At 33.9% G+C, this 20,426-nt stretch overlaps 2 protein-coding genes across 8 annotated transcripts; both read right to left on the bottom strand.

The window, feature by feature from the left end:
* Positions 1–2,456: 2,456 nt before the first annotated feature.
* Positions 2,457–11,972, bottom strand: LOC136821940 (alpha-ketoglutarate-dependent dioxygenase alkB homolog 6-like). Its single transcript, XM_067078162.1, has 6 exons — positions 11,914–11,972; positions 11,533–11,601; positions 11,014–11,074; positions 10,507–10,526; positions 10,342–10,368; positions 2,457–2,577 (listed from the first exon to the last, which is right to left on the bottom strand). The coding sequence occupies exons 1-6, from the start codon at positions 11,950–11,952 to the stop codon at positions 2,524–2,526; spliced, it is 270 nt and encodes an 89-aa protein (XP_066934263.1). The 5' UTR covers positions 11,953–11,972; the 3' UTR covers positions 2,457–2,523.
* A 352-nt stretch (positions 11,973–12,324) lies between these two features.
* Positions 12,325–19,868, bottom strand: LOC136821938 (coiled-coil domain-containing protein 167-like). Of its 7 annotated transcripts, none has more exons than XM_067078156.1 (5): positions 19,769–19,868; positions 15,272–15,329; positions 14,975–15,069; positions 14,802–14,854; positions 12,325–14,002 (listed from the first exon to the last, which is right to left on the bottom strand). In XM_067078156.1, exon 5 carries the CDS (start codon positions 13,134–13,136, stop codon positions 12,543–12,545), a length of 594 nt encoding a protein of 197 aa, XP_066934257.1. In that variant the 5' UTR covers positions 13,137–14,002; positions 14,802–14,854; positions 14,975–15,069; positions 15,272–15,329; positions 19,769–19,868; the 3' UTR covers positions 12,325–12,542. The 7 variants fall into 7 exon arrangements, with proteins under 7 accessions (XP_066934257.1, XP_066934255.1, XP_066934258.1 ...); XM_067078154.1 differs by lacking the exon at positions 19,769–19,868 and adding an exon at positions 17,064–18,238; XM_067078157.1 differs by lacking the exon at positions 19,769–19,868 and adding an exon at positions 16,983–17,037.
* Between the last annotated feature and the right edge of the window lie 558 nt (positions 19,869–20,426).

Raw genomic sequence — 20,426 nt, 5'->3', positions numbered from 1 at the left:
TTTAGTATCGGAAATATTTCATAAGTACATTCTCCGCACTGCGTGAAAAGGCAACACTACCGTCTCTTGATCTGATGATTCAAACAGAAGAATCACTGGCTCCATACATCCCGTTCTCGGATTGGAAAACATCTCATTAAAAAAGCTTCGTAACCAGTTACTTAACATGAGAGAAGAACATTAGTGCTTGGGAATCATTTGGTTTTGCTAGAGCAGCATCTCATGCAATGTTTTGAAAAGTAAGCACAGTATTTTTTATTTTTATATAATATTATTATTATTGTTATTTTGATTGATAGAAATAACAATAATGAATAACATCTGATCCTTTGAACCTACAATCTTTCGAGAAATACATTGAGATTTAAGTGCATTTTAACGTTTTTCAGAATTTGGAGTTCGGGCGAGAATTGCTATTTTAGCACTTCAACTATCTTCCATTGAACATTTCGATTTTAGATGGGTTTAGTGGCTTCTAGACTAGATTCCAAGCCTCATTGCAAATTTGAGCTTTTGAATCCACAGATCCTAAGGTCGTAAGTCTTTTGAAGTCTAATGTTTGAAACTCTACTTTAGAACCGTACTTTAAAGCATTTAAAAATCACTTGTGGTTTTAAAATTCCACCGGAAAGTCCCTTTGTCTCATATTTTTCTTGAGAGACTGTAGAAACAAGAGTGACATTCAAAAGTATACTAGTACAAGGTCAACTTTCTTATCTATAGAAAGAAACTTAAATCGGGTTTATGGAAAACAGACATCTACGTTCGGGACAAACAAAACGTAGACGCTGCAAAACGAATACTGAATCCAACCGTCAGAAAAACACTTTCAGAAGAAGAAGAAAATGCTGGGAATCAGAAGAATCTTGGAACGAGAGTTTACCTGAAGATTGGCGCAGGAATCTTAGATGCATACAATGACAATAAGCTTAGCTTGAAAGAAAGAAAGAAAAGAAAGCATGGACAGCTGTTGTTTTTTTTAAGTAGGTAATTCGTCCTTTGAGCAGTTAATAGTCAACCCAGGGGGAGACACTTAGGCAAAATGGGTGCCGCATATGTGTGAGCCACAAGGATCCCTTTTTCAGAACCTCGAAAGTATCTCAAAGAGATAGAAGGATCATTAAAAAGCAAAGTGAGTCTCTGTAAGAGTCCAAAATTCACAAAAAAAATCTAAATTCCTATCCTTGCATTTTGAGAGAACTACCAAATCAACCATTTTTTTAAATAATAGTTTTCTATACGGTGGTTTATACTGGTACAAACTTCGGGCACTCCCAGCTGGCACAAAATCGGGTCCACAGAACGTTCTTTAATCTAACGTCCATGTAATGTTATTTGAACGTCGAAACAACGTTGGATGCTAGCTGAGACGCAGGCGTATTTTAGATTTTATTTCAATGAAATTTGAAATAAAATCTTTAAATACACCTACATTGCCTGAACTTCACGCCAGCATAAAACACCGTGTAGCAATTGATGTATACTTATATTATTGAACTTGTAATTTCGTATTTATTAGATTGTGGAAATCGTGGATTGACATCACAGAAAGTGATGATGAAAAGTATTTTATTACGAAGCAGACCTATAATGACGTGATAATTGCTGGTAATACAATCATATTGACATCGATTCTATTCCATCGGTACTACCCTGATGTCAACTACAATTTCCAACTACTCGGCTCAGATGGTTGTGAACAAGTTTTTGCAAGACTCCGTGGCTTTGTCCGAGGAAAACCAGCATTTACGATGCTAGAAATGTTGGATTTTGCTGCCAGGTAGATTTTTTACCTATATAAAAAAATAGTGCATAAATTTAATTCGCTGCCAAGTGTATTTCCACAAGCCAACAAGAGTACCACATCATTGACCATCACATCTAGTATAATAAAAAGAAAGCTAGTGTTTTGTTATTTTTGCCTGCTTTTAGATTACAACGGTTAAATGAACTAAATGTGAAACCGATAGCTGTAACACAGAAAGAGAGCCTGCCAAATATTGAAGAACTGATCAAAGAGGGTATGAAAGAAGCAGAAATCGAGGTATTTCTGAATGGTATTGATAACCTTTGTTCCTCGTCTCCATGACAAGTGCCCTCTAGAGACCTAAAAAAGAGGGAAGCATATTGATACATTAAGATGAGGATTCCAACAACTTAGAAATTTATATCTTCTACAAGTACAAAACTGTTAAAAAGAAACGGCCATTTCAAACTTTTATGAAAGCAAACTTATACTTTATATTTTTTCTAAATTTTCAAGGTTGTATCAACTATAAGAAGCCTTGGAATGGTAGAGGATCTTATCACTGGCCGCGTACTTGTAAAACAAGGAGATGACATACTTTTGAAAAACATCACGTATCATGGATGGAATATCAACTTATCAACGCCTGATCAGCCAGACGAAAAACGATGTTATTGATTTTGAAATTGATGATATTGATGATGAAACCATGGAAGCCCAGGATAGTATTGTGGAGGATTCTCTAGAAGATTTGGTCACTGTTGCGTCAGAACTTGTTATTGATGGTAGGTAAAACAAATCTTCAATTTGTCGTTTGTGCTATAATTATCCTAAAAACGAGAAGTTGGATATCAGACTGCATTCAAAGAAAAGTCTATAGCCTTTTCTTATTGTTGTTAGCCAAAGATTCTTTTAATCAATTTCGCATCGATTAATTGATTTCAAACTTTGTGAGTTATGAAACATAAAAACCCTTAGCAAAATTCAAAATAGAAAAAAAAAAAAACAGAACACATTTTTCTTTAACGATATTTCGACGCTTAAGTGTCTTTTTCAAGTTCAATTACTTCTAGTTGGGCACATTTGTCACAAACACCTAGACTTGGCTCAAATAACGGAGTATTTTTAAAATTAATTTTTAGCAAATACTGAAGAAGCGAATAAGCCTTCTCAATCAAACGAATGTTCACTTGCTACTAAAGACAAATGCCTTCATGTGATTGACGAAAAAATAAAAAAAAGAAAGAAAGACGAAATCAATTGGATACAATGTGAATTCCCTGGGTGTGCGAAATGGTATCATTATGAGTGCGTTGGTATCAAGTTTAAACCGAATGAAGCAGCTAATTATCACTTTGATTGTCCCGAACACGATGGAAACAGTAACCAATTGTACAGAGTGAAGGTTTTCTTCTACAGATGTGAATGTTTTGGCAGATGAAAATGAATTCACTTCTCATTCCCTGCAACGTGAAGTATCTGGCAGGAATAAAGGTGCGTGGCGTCCACGATACGTATTTTGGGAGGGGAATTATTACCATATTTCAAGATTTCTTTCACTACAAGCTGGTAAATCGTATACACCTGCCGCTTCTAGAGCAGAACGCTGGAAGTCAACAAATACGACCTCTTATTTTGATAAGCTTGGCATTGTGCATGATGGTTTGGGGCTTGGTGAAATTATCGTGTACCGCAAGGACAAAAAAACTTGCGCCGTTGGTTTTGTTGTTCGGATTGCTCAGAAATTTGGTGCGAAGGCAATTCACCCGACTCTATCTCTAGAGAAAGAAAAGAAACTCGATAAAATTATTTTTACGTGCCACGGTATCGAGTTCAAAGGAAAGAAGGCCATTTTTTCAATGCCCCTTGTGAGAAACATTGTATTAGTTAATGGCCAGTCATTTATCTCTAAAGTAAACTTAACAATGGATACTGTAATAGAAAAGAAAACTCTAACTTTGTTAAAAAAGTACAAAGTAATTTGAATACTTCACATACTGGAGTCGTTTATAATGCATGTAATATAGTAGGCATTATATGATAATACGATTATTGTTACGTGATTTAGTTTGTATAAACTAAATACTTCAGTGCATTTTCGCTAATTCGCTAATTCTTTTATTTGAATCTCTCTTTAATTTGAATCAAATTTCAGTCGGAAAAGAGATATAAATACCGTAAAGAGATTTCTTCGTAGAATGCTTTCGATAATTCGAATCTCTTCGTATTCGGACCAATCAGTCCGGACCGATGAGATTAGCACCCGTTTGAATGCAAATTGGCAATAATCAACTTTTATTATTTTGTTAGCTGCATAGATACTTTTTGATGGTTTAAATCGATTTAGATTTTAACGTTTTCACTACACTGTTTCTAATCCTGTAAATTTTTGTTTAAAAGAAAACTTAAATGAACTCTAACAAAATAGTTGAAAATACTGAATATTCACTTTATTTTTCGAGTCCTCAATTTATCCCCTCTATTCTAAGGTCCCACCACCCCGCTTCTTAATTTCAGAATTTATGTTTGTGACCCCTAAAGCCGATGTCGTCGTCGAATAATGCTGAGTCCAATCGGGAAAATCCCTCATTTTACTCTAGCCTTTATTTTAGCCTTAATTCACATTATCAGGGGCTTTCATCGAGTTTCAAGCCCGAAGGGCTAGAGGCGAATCTTTAACCCTTCTCAGGCAACATAAATTGAACCACTTATTATTTCCCATCCAAAACTCATCATTAAGACGGATTTATATCTAGTGGTTCCTTTGCTTGTTGAAATCTAGCGATAGATTTTAGTTTTAATCCGGCATTTGTATGAAAACCACGCGCAGGCGTTTTGGATGGGAAATAAGTGGTTTCATTTCCCATCCAAGATTCTCGACTCTCCCTTTGGGCTAGAACTCAATGAATACCCAGCCTTCTAATTTGTTAAAAAAATTGGTACCCCCTTTTATACATTTGTATATACCTCTTCGGGTAGCTTATTCTCACATTCCGGGATTCACTGAGGAAACAAGACGCTAATTATAACCTCGAATAAGGACAAAACAATGATTTTTGGCACTGCAAGCGATCATATAGTCTGTACACAAACCCGATTTCTATGGATAATTTCAAAATTCATTGTCGTACTACCTTAAGGGAACAAATTTTCACGGAACAAATTTTCGCGGAATTTAATTTCGCGGTTTTTCGGCAAATTTTGAGCTGTGAACCGCGAAAATTTCTTCCCGCGAAAATTTCTTCCCTTAAAGTACGCTACGGTATTATCGTTAGTTTGATTCGCAAACCTCTATAGATATATCTCCTATAAGAAACTTTTTTCGCTAGAGGATGAGCAGAAGCCTATATTATCGTGAGATACACTCTGGTACACAGAGTAGCGATCATACATACAGAAAATTAGCACAATCGATCGCAATCGATCTTAATCGATAACAATCGAATTCAATCGATGGCTAATCGATAATAATCGAATTTAATCGATGTTAATCGATACCAATCGATAATAAAATTTTACGTTCCTATCGATTGGCCATCGATTAGTAATCGATCGATCATCGATTACGAACGACTTTTATCGATTGACATCGATTAAATCGACAATCGATGTTATCGATTGGGTACGCCTGGAAAAAAAAGCCAAAGGAAACTCAATCATTAACCAGTCAATTTTGCTCCATGTTTAAATTTTTAGCTAAAATCAGTTCATCAACCATTCCCATTGTTTTGTTGCATTGCATTCGTTCACGTTGTCGTTGGGTGCAAACTTTTTTCATATTGCAAGTATGTAATAGTCAGATTTATTCACAGTCACTTGCCTTCGTACGATTTATGTAAATATACAAACAAAATTGAAGTTAGTTGTTGTTGTGAAAGTTGATAAAATGTCCTGTTTTTCCAAGACAAGACCAAGAGATTGTTGTATCATCTCTCATTCCAACAGAATGAATGTACAGTAATGTACAGTAAACGAAACATCAAATCCAGAAAGGAATATTAAGAAAAGTTCACTATCGACCATTCCTTGTGACAATCGTACAAAAATCATGATCCAATTCAACTCATCAAAGCATATAAACCAAAGCAAAGAAAAGTAGCCAAAGAGCAAAAGTTGTTGTCTATTTTCTGCCATCTTTGTTTTGGGAAAATTCTATTTGTCATCAACGATCCTGTTGTTTTTTTTCCACAGAAATTCTAAGTCCCGAAGAGCATGGGTATTAAGTTTACAGACCAGAATAAACTCATGACGTAAGTTTATGATTTCTGTTATGCGTATTTTGTATGAAATGCGGGCGGGAAACAAAATTAAACCAATTGGCTCCCCAAGTGCTAGTAGCGCAAACTACTGTTATTATGCAATTGTTTGAATGAGTTGATGGTGTATAATCATATAAATTGCGCGTGTTTAAAAAACCTTTCTTTTGGCTTGTGAACATGAGACTCGTTTTCGTTCATAACCACTAAAGTAGAAGCGTAGAATGTCTTTCATTTATTTTAAGTTTTCCACTGCAGTGAACTTTTAAATAAATCCTCTAGTCAATCGACTTCTAAATTTAATATATTTTATGAGGTGCCTTTTATAGCTTCCCCTTTTCTCAAAATTTTCCTTTTCATTTGACGATTTGAAGATCAAGTCTAAAAGCATATCCCAAAGACAAAAGAGGATGCGTTTTGATAAAAAATATCAAATCGTTTCCCGATCAAGTAAATAGTATCCAGTCAGGCAAATCCTTGTATTTGCACGGGGTGTGCATTTGCAACAGGTTTTCCCGACCCTGTGCAAATGAGCTAGAACGCGTCAGGCAAATACGTCAATTTCAACTTTGAATTGAAAACGGGGGAAAATGAAGACGAACGGGGCTTTCATTTTTTCTTTACGAGATTCTTCATTCGTTAATAAAGAATTGTGTCCATGGAAAAAAGATTCCACCCATGCAATCTTTTTTAATCAAGCAAAATATTTTTGGTAAGTTTGAGTATTTCTAAACGCCCGCGTCTAGATCGCGCGATTTCACACAGAGTTCCAAAAATCCAGTGTATTTGCACCGGGTTTTCGCGCTACTTTCGATTTCGACCCGTTGCAAATGCAACGTAGCGGACCCCGTGCAAATGCAAGGATTTGCCTGACTGGTATCTTATTGGGTAACCCTACTACGGTTAATCTCATAACCGATCACCATTGCTAAGGCATATGATGCAGAACCATTCCCTTTAGAGAGCGCATCTATCTGGCATGCATGGAAAGTGCATAGAATGTGTGGAGCACGAAGAGCTGCTTGGAGGTTATACTACGGTTGATTATTCTGGTCTGTAAATTTAATATCCACGCTATTCAAGACTTAGAATTTCTGCGGAAACAAAACAACAGGATCGTTGATGACAACTAGAATTCCTTTGTTTTTTGACAGTTAGAAACAAAGCAGTATGGTCCGATCAACAATACGCTTCTGAAACGGCCGACGTTGCCCGATCGAAAAGGAGAATAGAGCGCCGTACGGATATTTACAATAGACGTTTCTCGAAGAAGAAATGACGTCTTCCGCCTTGAAAAAAGAACACCCTACTGTTTCTACCGCCGGAACTTGATTTAAAAAGAGACTCATGTACAAACTCACGAAATTGACCAAAACCGAGCGTTAGACTGAAGAAGAAGAAGAAGAAGGAGGAGAAGGAGAAAAATTACCGTTTTAACAAATATTTCCTATATAGATAGGAAATATTTAATAATTATTGATGTCCTCAAAAGATTTCAAAGTGCTTTATCAGATAACATCAAGCAACACAAGTCCCCAAGAATTTCTAAATTCGTTTATGTAATTGCTAGTATTTGCAGGATTATTCCTAAGATGACGAAGGTTCAAACCTACGGATTACGGAGTATATCCAAGCTGAACTCGACTGAGAATATAACAATGCAGTAACCAAATTGGCTAATTTATTTTTCGAAGATTTTCCACTCTGAACATTGTTATTCCACCCCCCCCCCCCGCTTATCAATTTTTGGGAAAATGTTTTTGAAAGTTCCCTTTTTTTGTCCCAATTCTGCTGTATAGACTTTTTTCAAAGAGGACGTCCTGTTGAATAATTTTGTATTCCAGCCATAAAAACAATGATAGAGCCATGCATAATTACTGTATCATGTATATTGTATACATTATGCATGGTTTTATCATTGTTTTTCTGCTGGACTACACAATTATTCAACAAAGGGTGGCCTCTTTGAAAAAAGGTTTATTAGCCTCCTTTTAAAAAATTTGCCACCCAGGACATTTTTATTCCAACCCCCCCCCCCCGCTTATTAAGTTTTGAGATTTTTCAACCCCCCCCCCCTTATTCCAATCCCCCCGGCTATTAGGTACCCAAGAGTAGGTGGACTTTAGTTGGATTTTAGTATTATACTAGCCATCACCCGGCGTCGCACCTGCTGAGTAGAGTGTTGTGTTATTGAACACATCAAAAGGCCTTGGGATAGTGCATAATTATATCATTTTATTTTAAGCGCTTATTGCCAGAAATATTAGCCAAAAAGGGGAAATATCTGAAATGAAAGAATGACAAAAAGGAAAAAAGTTCCAGGCCAGGCCAGGAAATCACTTGAAAAAATTGTCAATTGAGAACAAAGTTTTCTTCATTTTTTAAATGCATATGTGGAAGAAAATGTCAAGTTTTAAACGCACATTGAAGAAAATATATATTCATAACAAATGTTTTCCATCTTTTAAATGTACGTGTAAGAAATCTCCAAATTTATAAAGTTTTCAACGTTTTCAACTCGTATTGAGGAAAATAAATTCATAGCAAAAGTTTTCCATTGTTTAAATGCAACCTTTTGCCTTTAAAACGCACGTGGAAAACAATCTACAAATTCACAACCAAAGTTTTCCACATTTTAAATGCACGGGAAAGAAAATCTCCAAATTCACAACAAAAGTTTCCACGTTTAAAACGCACGTGGAAAAAATCTCCACGACCAAAGTTTTCCACATTATAAATGCATGGGGAAGAAAATCTCCAAGTACCAAGTTCAAGACAATGATTCCAATTGTTTAATTCCATATTTAATACAATCAAAATTTTAAAAGTTAACATTCTTCATATTGGCCAAGGTGTTCCGGTTATATCAGCTTAAAAAGTTTGAAATTACCAGTTCTGTGAACCGCAACAGAATTTTCCCCACAAAAAGAGTTTTCACCAACTGTCACTAACCAGTTAATTCATTGTTGTAGATAAAAACACCAAGGGAAATTCAATCATTAACCAGTCAATTTTGCACCATGTTTAAATTTTTAGCTCAAAGCTAGCTAAATCATAGTTCATCACCAACCATATCGCATCTGACCATGACCATTGCGCATTGGGTGGTGCATACCATAAAAGTGAGTTCAAACTTTTTTGATGTCGCAAGTATTTTTTTCAGGTATAACATGGCCAGATTTATCCACAATATCACTTTTAGGTAAATATACAGGCATGAAGTTAGCTTGTTGTGAAACATGAATAAAGTTGACAAAATGTCCTGTTTTTCCAAGACCATCAAGATAAGAGATTGTATCTCTCACACCAAGAGTATGTAAACGAAACATCAAATCCAGACAATCGTACAAAAAACTCAATTCAAAAATAGCGAAAATAGCGAAAGAGCAACATTTGTTGTCTATTTTTTGCCTCCATCTTTGTTATGACTGTTAAAAAGCAGTATGGTCCGATCAACAATACGCTTTCGAACCGGGCAACGTTTTCCGATCGGCAAGGAGAATAGACCACCGTACGCATATTTCCTACGACGTGTCTTGAAAAACTGACGTCTTCTGCCTCGAAAAAAGAACATCATACTGTTTTTACCGCCGGAGCTTGATTTAAAAAGAGACTCATGTACAAACTCACGAAATTGACCAAAACCGGCGTTAGACTTGAAGGAGAAGAAGGAGAAGGAGAAGGAGAAAAATTACCGTTTTAACAAATATTTCCTATAGATAGGAAATATTTAATAAGAAAATACCCTATTAATTCCATAACATTTCGATTTAGAGGGGATTTATTTTAAAAATGTCTCAATTCGAGTAGTATCCAATCAACTTCGATACTGATTTTCGCCTGAAAAAATCAATTCAAGCATAACTCTCGTCGTCGATTCTTTTGGTCGGTTTTCCAGGTATTGAGGTTTAATGTTTATGCAATGCTGTAGTTTTTTAGCCTGGAAATGTTGATATCACGTTATGCTTTACGAAAAACGCGAAAAACGTGTATAAAGAGTAGGTTTTTAACATAGAATCTGACAGGGTAGGTTTTTCAGGGTAGAATCTGACAGGGTAGGTTTTTCAGGGTAGAATCTGACAGGGTAAGGTTTTTCACAGTAGAATCTGACAGGGTAGATTTTTCATCGAATTTTTCTTCTGACAGGGTCTATTTTTCATCAAATTTCATTTCTGACAGGATCGACTTTTGAAACTCCAGCGGCACGTCCCCGTCGGTCGTCAAGGTCAGTGCCCCCCCCGGGAATCTTGCAGTGTGAAAATTAAAATTGATGAGTAAGCAAACGTTATCACTCTTATTTAAAAACAAGACTTTTAAAGAAAAGCAAGGTAAACTTACTGGTGGAACCTTCTCAGGAATCATCCCCTATTGAATCGAATGAAAAAAAACATTAACAAAAGATGAGTAAAATAAATAATATGAAGAAAAACATTTTCATCGATCTTAACTTTATGCAGGAGAAAAAAAAGATAAATGATTTTTGAAGAATGAATGTAATTGTACCTTCTCATGGGGAAGTCCACCTAAAATATAAAGGAAAAAGTCAAATCAACTAAAAAAGTTATCTGCAAAACCATATGAACAAAATGGCTTAGTTTTGTTTTTAAATAAGAGTGATGTCGTTTGTTTACTCGTTAATTTTAATTTACAAACTTTTCTACATAGAATTGACGCGGGTGTGGAGCAAGATTGGTCAGAAAGAGGAAAAGAAAAGCAGTTTTTTGCTAATATCAGCATGATATAACAATAGCAGGACACTTTCCTGATATAAAATATGTGTCTGATATGAAACGGGAACTCTAATGTAAAAATAAATTCTTTTAAAGGTATATCAGATAATATGTGTTGAAGATTAAGCGACGCTACAAGAGTGCTCTAAAAGGTGAAGGAGTATGATACAATTTTCAAAAAAAAATACAAAAATTGCTTTACAGTACTTGAAGTTTGATGTTGTTACAACCATCAGCTGTATATAACAGAATCAGATAGTATAAAAAACTAAAAATTCACCCCAGTTTTGAAGTCTTCGGTTTGACAATTGTGTCCATTTTGGCTTCGGTGCTTGTTGTATCTAATGAAAATAAACAAATAAATCAAATAAATAACAACTCCGGGGGTACTTAGGATAGGTGTCGGGTATATGTGAGCCATAAGGGTCAATTTTTTTCACACTCTCGCCAAAGGGGTACAAAAATCATTAAAAAGCAATTGAGGGTTTGTAAGGAGGATTGTAAGGGTTCCAAGATTACGAAGATCAGAAATCAGCTACCTCAACGGGTCATAAATTTTTGAAATTTGGACTAAAATTTGAAAGTTTTGGCTGAAATTTTGTGAAAATAGTCTTTTTAAGGGTCGATTTTCGGACATACCCGTCATCTTGCAAACCTAGTACCCCCCCCACCCCCAGGTAATAACTTTTAAAATGTCCTTGTCTTTCGGTGACAGATTCTTACCAGACAAAATATTTTCATCATAGCATTTAAAGCATTTTAAGTGTTAAAATTTTGTAGATATTGAAATAATGCTCACATTCTTTACCAAGTTTGCTTCCTCTTCTTTTGTGATAAAATTTGGAATATAAAATGCTGATGAGGGAATCTAAGATGTAAATATGAACATTATAAAAAAAAGGAATAAAATAAAATGGACAGTTTGAATTGATATTAGCCGTCTAACAAATGAGAGGGCGCGGTTAGGAAAACTGTTAAACATAGCCTAATTGCCAGAGGATTGAAAATAGTAACTTTAAAGTTCATAAAAGTGGGTAAAAAACCAGGCCACTTAGAGAAAAATTATGAAACTTTTCTTTTTCAACAACCGAAAATAATCTCAAAATGTTCACCTGAGGATGAATACAAATGATGGAAAGGGTTAAGCATTAGCTTGATTATAAATCAGAAAATTATTTACCTCTGGCACAAAGAAATCTTTATAATTTATTTCAATCATTTAAATTTTTCATATTCACTGTAAAGAAAAGAAGTTTTAAATGAATTTCATCTTATCAAAGTTCTTTGAAGAGGGATTCTACAAAATATTAACAGGTATGCCTGTATTTGTCTTTAAACCAGCTTTGTTGCATCGTGAAACACAAGGATTATTAATATACAAAGATAATCCTGCTGAAATCACCAATAAGTTTTATTATAAGATCAAGACCTTTATTACCCAATGCAAAGGTTAAATCAAAAGAAACTTCTGGAATTCGAAAAGCAAAAATACCGGACGTTTGCCACACAGTGTTGAATTTAAACAATGAAAGTGGTAACAAACGCCCTGTATTTTTAATGTGTTTCCGTATAAAAGATTACATCATGAATATCAATTTTAAAACACATTATTCTGATATTAGAAATATATTAGTACTCATCATCTGATAAAAATATCATCGATATATTATTTATGTACAAATTTTCCAAAATATTACACTCTAGTATAACGCAAATAATACAATGGTTATTTGTGTTGCCAGTTATAGTTTATCCCTCAGCTAATTAGCCCGAGGCTAAGAAATTAATATAGAAAAACAAACTATATGTTTAAATTTCTAATGGATTCAAACCAAACTTTGATAACAAAGCTTTGTTTCTACTTTGAATTTCCATTGATTCATTTTGCCAAGCACTCCGAGCTACTTGCATTTTATCTACAATCGCATCAAAAGCATCATGTAAAATATTCTCATATGCATTTTCAATATGATCAAGCCTCCTCTCTAATTTAAAAATCACTGAATCTTTTTCCTCAATGATTCTTTGTTTCTCGGTACGCTCATTAGCTAATTCTTGTTCAGTAGTTGTTAAACGTGTAGTCAAATCAAGGATTTTGTTTTCCAGTAGATAAGTCTTATGCGTCAAATCTTTTTGCATACTTTTGTATTGCCTGATAAGATCTGATGATATATCGTGTTTGCTTTTGCGTTCTTCAATTATCTCATCATTAGCTTTTCTCATCTGGTCTCGTAAATCATATGATTTGAGCTGTGAACGACGTGCTATTTCAGTGCGCATTGCCAGATGATCTTGTAGAGAAGTAATCTTTTGAATAGTTTGCTGATATTTTTCTTCGATTGTTGGTTCACTAGCTTTTGCACTTTTTGCACGCTTCTTTTTTACTTTTTTCTTTGGAGGCATCTTTTTGATTTGTTTTTGAATTCTAGATTTTCTTTCTTCTGCTGAAATAGATTAAAGTTATATTCAACTTCTCAATCTTAAACAACCCCTAACTTTAAATTCATCCATTTGAAAAGAATCTTTTTCAGAGAGCAGTTCTGAGTTCCCCTGTTCGTTACTATGATGGTGAAGAGCTTAATGCTAAACTCAATTCAGAATTAAATCAAGCTTTTTACAACAGCAGATCCCTTTTATTTTAAGATACAAATACAATTTTTTTGGTTGATTTATTTGATAAGCCCTATAATTCTCTAGATATAACAATACAAAATGATGTACCTTGTACCAAAAGTTACATAAATATGAAATTTTCCAAAGTTCTATACATAAATAAAATATATCCAAGGAATCGAATAAGGGAAAGCCATAAAGCTCAAAATTTAGATCAAGTTCTGCTTCGACGACGAAATATGACATTAATTATATTGTAATATCTGTCAGAATTTTGAGCTTCAAATGGCTGTATTTGTTTTCAGAATTTTATACTTTACACAAAAAGTCTCCAAAAACATTCTTTTCCGAATGGGTAAGAGTTTGCCAGGTAAGGATGAAAAATCTGTGACCCAACAAGATTTAGCAAATTACAGAATGAGCTTGCTTTAAAAAAGGCATTAATATCAATTTTTTTTGTAAATTCTAAACATCATGCCCTTAGGATATATCCATGAAGGCAAAAATGCCCTTCAAATAGGATTTATTATTTAAGAAGTCCCCACCCATTCAACTTTGTACAAATGCAAAATAAGCTATAACAAAGAATAACATGATTGCCATTGACAACATCATGCTTCTTCTGTTCTCATGGCGCAATTCTTTCAACTGGGTTTCTAAAAATAAACAATAAATTAAATTTTATTTATTTTCAAAAACAGATTCACTGAGTTATAAGATTCGTTCATGTGGAATATATAGTTCTAAAAAGTTCTAAAAGATCTTCAGCATTTCTTACCATGTATTAAACTTATTTACCAGGTGTGCAAGAAATAAGTTTTCCTGTTTGATGTGAAATTTCTCAATTTAAATGACTTTTCAAAGGCTTTTTATCTACAAGAGGAAAGATAAACTCAAATTTTCATACGTCATTTATCAAATTTGGTCCAGTAGATCAAAAGTTATAAGCTGAAATAAAATAATAAATCACTTTCTAAAAATTCTAAGACCGGTCTAAAATAGACCTTTCAAATTTATATTAAAAAACAGAACAGTGAATTATTGCCTTTTGCCTGAATAAAGCAGTTTAATTGCAGTAAAAAATATTTAAAATATATTTTAAAGGCCTCGTAAATGGATTAAATTTACTTTCTGTCGAACTTTCAATCTATTTGGAGATCTCAAGAAATTGCACTTTGAAGAGGGTACATAACTTATTTTTAGCACACCTGGTATTTCTATCTGCTAATACCCCACTAATAATCAAGTTCTATCACAGTTTTAATTAGTTCTGCTGTAGGTTTGGGACATATTTAAAGTTGGCAACAACCTCATCCAAAATACGGTTATGACAGGAAAGTTTTTTTAATTTGATATTTGGAACTTAGCCTGTCATTTATTCATTTTTCAACTTGTACTTTACACATCAAAAAGGCACAATGATGAGGCATAAATAATGCAAAGAAGCAAGCTTACTATATTCAGTAACAGTAGATGTTAATTGATCCCTCTCTTCAGACAACTGTTCACTAAGAAAGAATGTAAAGGATAAAAATAAATAAAGAGAGTTTTGGTGAAATATTATCTCATGAAAATGTTTCTGATTGAAAAATTTAAAAATATTTTATAACAGTAAATCAAGGACTTACTATTTTTCATTTGCTAGTTTATCTTTACGGAGAGTCATGCCAATGTCATCCAGACGATCTTCATAACTCTTGATTCTTCTTTCACAGTATTCTATCTATATTGTGAAGAAATAAAATACTGTATATACATCCTTTTCCCTGAATGAAGACAATCCAAGAATTTTAGCTGAAACTAAACATTGATTCTAACGAAACCTATTACTAATTGAGTATTTAATGTATTTAATCCATTGAAAATGAATTATCTTAAAAAGAATGAAAACATTATAAATATCAATTACAACATTAAAATTTTACCTGAGAAACAATGGAGCGATTTGAACTCATGTTTTGCTTTTACGCAATCTTTAAAAAACTAAAATAAATAAGTGATACTTTTATGGATCTACCTGATTAATAAACAGAAAATATTAAACTCAAAATCAGAATATAAAGGAAATGATTGATCCAATCAAAAAGTACTCAGAAAGAAAATCTAAATCTGTACTGTATGTATTGATTTCTTCTTATTCTTCTGAAAATTCACCTGTTGAGGAGATGACAAATAAATTTTATTTTGATTCTAAAATTCAATGTTCCAATTTTTTAAGCTAGCCCAGTTGACATATGTACGCGCACCCATTGCTTATAGTTTAGCTTGAAGTTTAAAAGAAAACCAAAACCCAAACTGCCATGCAAATAATACTGAAATAGACAAAGGAAGCTCATATTAACATGGCAAGAATAAAATATCTTCGGGTCCATTTGTTTCATCACCTTTTATGCCACTTATGCCACTTATGCCACCTTATTCCCATTTGTTTCATCAAAATGTGTTCAAAAGTGTTAAAAAATACTTACATTTTTACCACTTTAATTTACATTGGTCATTTGTGTTCTTTTTGTCAAAAGTGGAAGTTTGCCAAGCTTTTCCAAGCAAAAAGAAATTCGCATTTGTTTCTGAATTCTGGGTCAAAAGTGGAAGAATGTTATTGTAAATGGCGGCAATAATCGAATGCATAATTACGATGCGTTTCACTTTCGTTTTCTTGTTAGTTTGTTTATGTTTCCGACATAATTTATGCGGCCATTATTGACGTAACTAAGAGTTCGCAAAATGGTAGACTTTTGCCATTTTTAACACGGTTTCCATTTGTTTCACACGATGGTGGCATTTGGGGAAAAGATGGCAAAAATGGAAGTTTTGAGGTAAGAAACAAATGGACCCTTCATTTTGCACCCATTTTACTTTTCAAAATATTGGTTGATAAAAAATTGTTGTTTAGTTGGTAAAAGACTTTATTGGAAAATATAAAATTCACAAGCAGCAGGCGCTTTCAGACAGTGAGACAGAAAACCTATCCATACCTAGCCTAATGATTGTATGTTTTTTTTTTTTAGCTTGACATGCAGACACTCTTGTCACTTGTATGGTAAAACCAAAAAGATCAGAAGGAACTTTTGAAGTGTCTAGAAATCGATCTACTGTCAAACATTGGCTTGTTGGGAAACCAACCAAATTTTCTTCATAATATCAGTCCAGCTTTCCGTGCACTTTTGAGCTCGATTTTTTGTAAAATTGAGAGCAAGTTGTGGAGCTTTCAAAGTTTGTAAAATTGAGTAGCGGCTTTCATGAGCTAAATTTTGGTACCATTTTCAACTTTCCTCCAAGTTGCCTTTCTCCAAAATGAAGGAGAAGAAATTTGCAGCATCATGATGGAGCACATAATGTCATCCAAGTGGCAAATTACACACCCGTAATTTGTTCATTATATTTAGGGTGGTGGGCAGTGGGCAGTTTGGCAGTGGGCGCTCTACAATTCTCCAATCAGCGATGGCCATTTTGAATGAAAAGAAATTAGAAACAACGTGCTAGCAGTGAAATTTCATTTGTCATGGTGTCTCTGTTGCAGAAATTGTGGTTCAATTGTGTTGTTAGATGCTGAGTTTATGGATGCAAAAATAAGACTGTGTGCTCTACTGAATATACCTTATTTGTACAAATTTTTGTATATGCTAATTTTTGTACCTGCTAATTTTTGTACGTGCTAATTTTTGTGTGTGCTGATTTTTGCGTATTTGCACAAAATAGAGTCCATTTGTTTCTTACCCCAAAACTTCCATTTTTGCCATCTTTCCCCCAAATACCACTATTGTGTGAAACAAATGGAAAACATTTTAAAAATGCAAAAGTCTACCATCTTGCGAACTCTTAGTTACGTCAATAATGGCCGCATAAATTATGTCGGAAATGTAAACAAACAAACAAGAAAACAAAAGTGAAACGCATCCTGATTATGCATTCTATATTGCCGCCATTTACAATAAAACATTCTTCCACCGTTAACCCAGAATGTAGAAACAAATGCGAATTTCTTTTTGCTTGGCAGTCAGGACCTCCTTTCACTTTATCGATATTACGCAAACGGCAGTGTGCACTAAATTATTTTGGTTTCGCTTTCGATTTCAAGCAAAGGTCTTAGCAACAGGGCACGCGTACATAGCAACAGGGCTAGGTAGAAAAATCTAAACATAGAATTCAAAAAAAATTCCGATCATCTTATAGAGCACTAAAAATACCCCCTTTCTATGTTTAGTTTGTTCTACCTTGGATTATAACTGAAAATATCTTTAAAAAACCTTTGTCCGCTATCAGCCTGCGCGGTAATCTTTGCCCGTTTCAATTCTTAGATAATGAATAAGAGAGATGCCCTTAGCTAAGCTGTGCTCGCGGGTGATAAATTTATGTTTACTTATCTTGTATATTTTATTGGTATTTATCCAATGAAAAGGACGTTGACAAAATATGCACGGCGCTGAAAAAAATATGCACGGCATTGATTATGACATCATTAAATATGTCAATGTTGATTCAACGCCCATTGTTAAAGAAAATAATTTGTAAATAGTTCTTTTTATCGTGAAATTTAGAAATACAAACAAAAAAAGAATCAAATTTAATATTTGTTTCTTTTCTAGATTATCAGTGCGTCACAAACAGCAATATTTCGATCGGGACTGTTAATATTTTGCGATGGCGGTCGGGAAATTGGGAAAACCGGTTCACAACATGGATAAAAAACGTACGGGAATGAAACCTGACAGAAGGTTTTCAACCAGATTTATTCCGATAAAGCTATAAGAGGTTCATTACTTGTGGATTTTAAAACCTACATAACCAAAAACGAAAGTTGTTGGGGAGGAAAGAGTAAACGCAAGACAGAAGGTTTGGTTGTGTTGATCAGGTAGTTTTCATTCTATCTATCAGAACTAATAGTAGGGGCCACTATGTCGCGAAAAAGCTTCCCGTGTGCAGCAGCTTGTGCAAAGGGATTTTATGATTGAATATTGTTCCTTGAATGTAGAAGATCAAAATTTAAGAGGTGGGGCCGGGTGTGACCACCCGTTGCCATGGAAACTGACGTCATTGGTTACTATGGCAACCAAAATAAAACGTCGTCAAAATTGAAAATTTTTTGTTTCAGTCGAAAGAGCATGAAATACTGATAAAGAAAAAGGTCACAACCTATATCTGAAAATGAATATATCAAGAGATATTAAGGAAATAAGGCAAAATGACGTCATAAAACCATGACGTCATCGAAAAATAAAAATTTGCCAAAATTCAAAAATTTTTGGTTTTTTGGAAAGAATACCTTCCAGTGAACAAAAAATATTATTACGAAAAAGTCTGAAAATCCTTTTTAAGAAGTCTATGAGCAAAAATTGATATTTTTAAATTTTGCCTGTAATGTGCTTGGGCAAGCTCCAACCTTCGACAGGCAAAAAATGAAATTGCCCTGGTATCAAAATCAAGGATAATCCAAGGATATACTTTGGACAAATCAAGTACAAAATTAAGTACACCTTGGGAGCAAAAATCCTTGGATATCAAGTACAAGAAATCAAGTACAATTAAGGATAATAAAGGACTTTTTGAAATGGGATATCCATATTTTTAATCCCGGGTTATCCAAGGTTATCCTTTGATTTAAAGTCCATGGTTGTACCAGATTGTACCAGGTTTATTTTCGATTTTAAACAGTGTTATCCTTGGATATCCAAGGTTATCCCTGGATTCTAAAACCATTAACGTCCATAAAGCATCTTTTAAACGTCTTTAAGATGTACCGATTTATAAAAAGTTTGTTATAAGAACCAAAAATTGATATCAGTTCTCCTTGAATATCCAAGGTTATCCCTGGATTTTAAAACTATCAACGTCCATAAAGCATCTTTTAAACGTCTTTCAGATGTACCGTTTTATAAAAAGTTTGTTATAAGAACCAAAAATTGATATCATTTCCTTGCATAAACAACCTTCCCTATGACTATTGTAATGTTGTCAACATCAGATATAAATCCCTTTCCATAAACTCAGTGTCTGTAATAAATGAGGACTTTATTGTGGGGAACTGAAAATTGTACCCCTCTACCAAAAATAAGGTAATCAAAGACCTGGCTATTTAGCTATTTAGGGGTACTTATTAGGCACATCAGAATGAAAAGTTTTATCCAAAACCAGTGTCATGAGCCCCCCCCCAGCGGCACCCACAATCACGCAATCATGCAAAAAAATTTTCTCCATCACGCATCACGAAGATAGCTAAAATTTGTCATCACGCAAAAAAAAGCGAAAAATAGCCCAAATCACGCATCACGCCTCAAATTTTTGCCCTATCACGTGTCACGCCAAAATCTTGATCACGCCATCACGCCATAAAGATCTCTAATCACGACATCAAGCAAACCGCTGGGGGGCCTCTTTCATTACAAAGGAAAGTCAAGGTAAAATTAATTAATTAATTAATATACCTGAATTGAAGTTCAACTTAAAGCAATCAGGGACCAAGCCAAAGGAACAGTGATCAAGTCCAGTATCAATAATTTCGATTTGAATCTTTTTGAATAACTTGCTCAAATTTTTTTTAATCACATTTTAAAAATTTTTATTTTCATCATTCTGAAAAAGAAAAGAAATTCAATTAATATACAGATTTTTGTTATAAATCAAATTTAAGACCTGTTTTGACCAATAGATTTGAGACAAAAAAATAACTTTTCAAGTTTGGAATCATACAGACAGAAAATAGAAGTCTTGCAAATTAAGAGCGTTTAAAGCAACAAAATACTAGTACCAGATTCTTTAAAAGTTTGTTAAAACAGATATGATGCTAAAATTAAAAAACAATGCTAAATAGATAAAAGAAATAGTTATAAAGAGAAAATAACAAATAAAAATTAAAATAGGAAAAATATATAACAAGAGAATGAAAGTGAAAGAAATATGTATAGAATAAAAAAATACAAAGAAATATAAGGGCAATCAAAAAGTGAGTACTAAAAACAAGATGTAGAACAAAATATTTACAGCAAAATGGACCTATAGTAAGGGTTTTTCATCAATAAAATAGGAAATATAAAATATTACTGTATCATGTTGGGTGATTGTAATTTTTAAATATTACATTGA

The sequence above is a fragment of the Clytia hemisphaerica genome, unplaced genomic scaffold (genome assembly GCF_902728285.1).
Source record: "Clytia hemisphaerica strain Z4C2 unplaced genomic scaffold, Clytia hemisphaerica genome assembly, whole genome shotgun sequence".
In the NCBI taxonomy this organism is placed as follows: domain Eukaryota; kingdom Metazoa; phylum Cnidaria; class Hydrozoa; order Leptothecata; family Clytiidae; genus Clytia; species Clytia hemisphaerica.
Note: the sequence above shows the minus strand (reverse complement) of the source record. Positions and strands in the feature narration are given on the sequence as shown.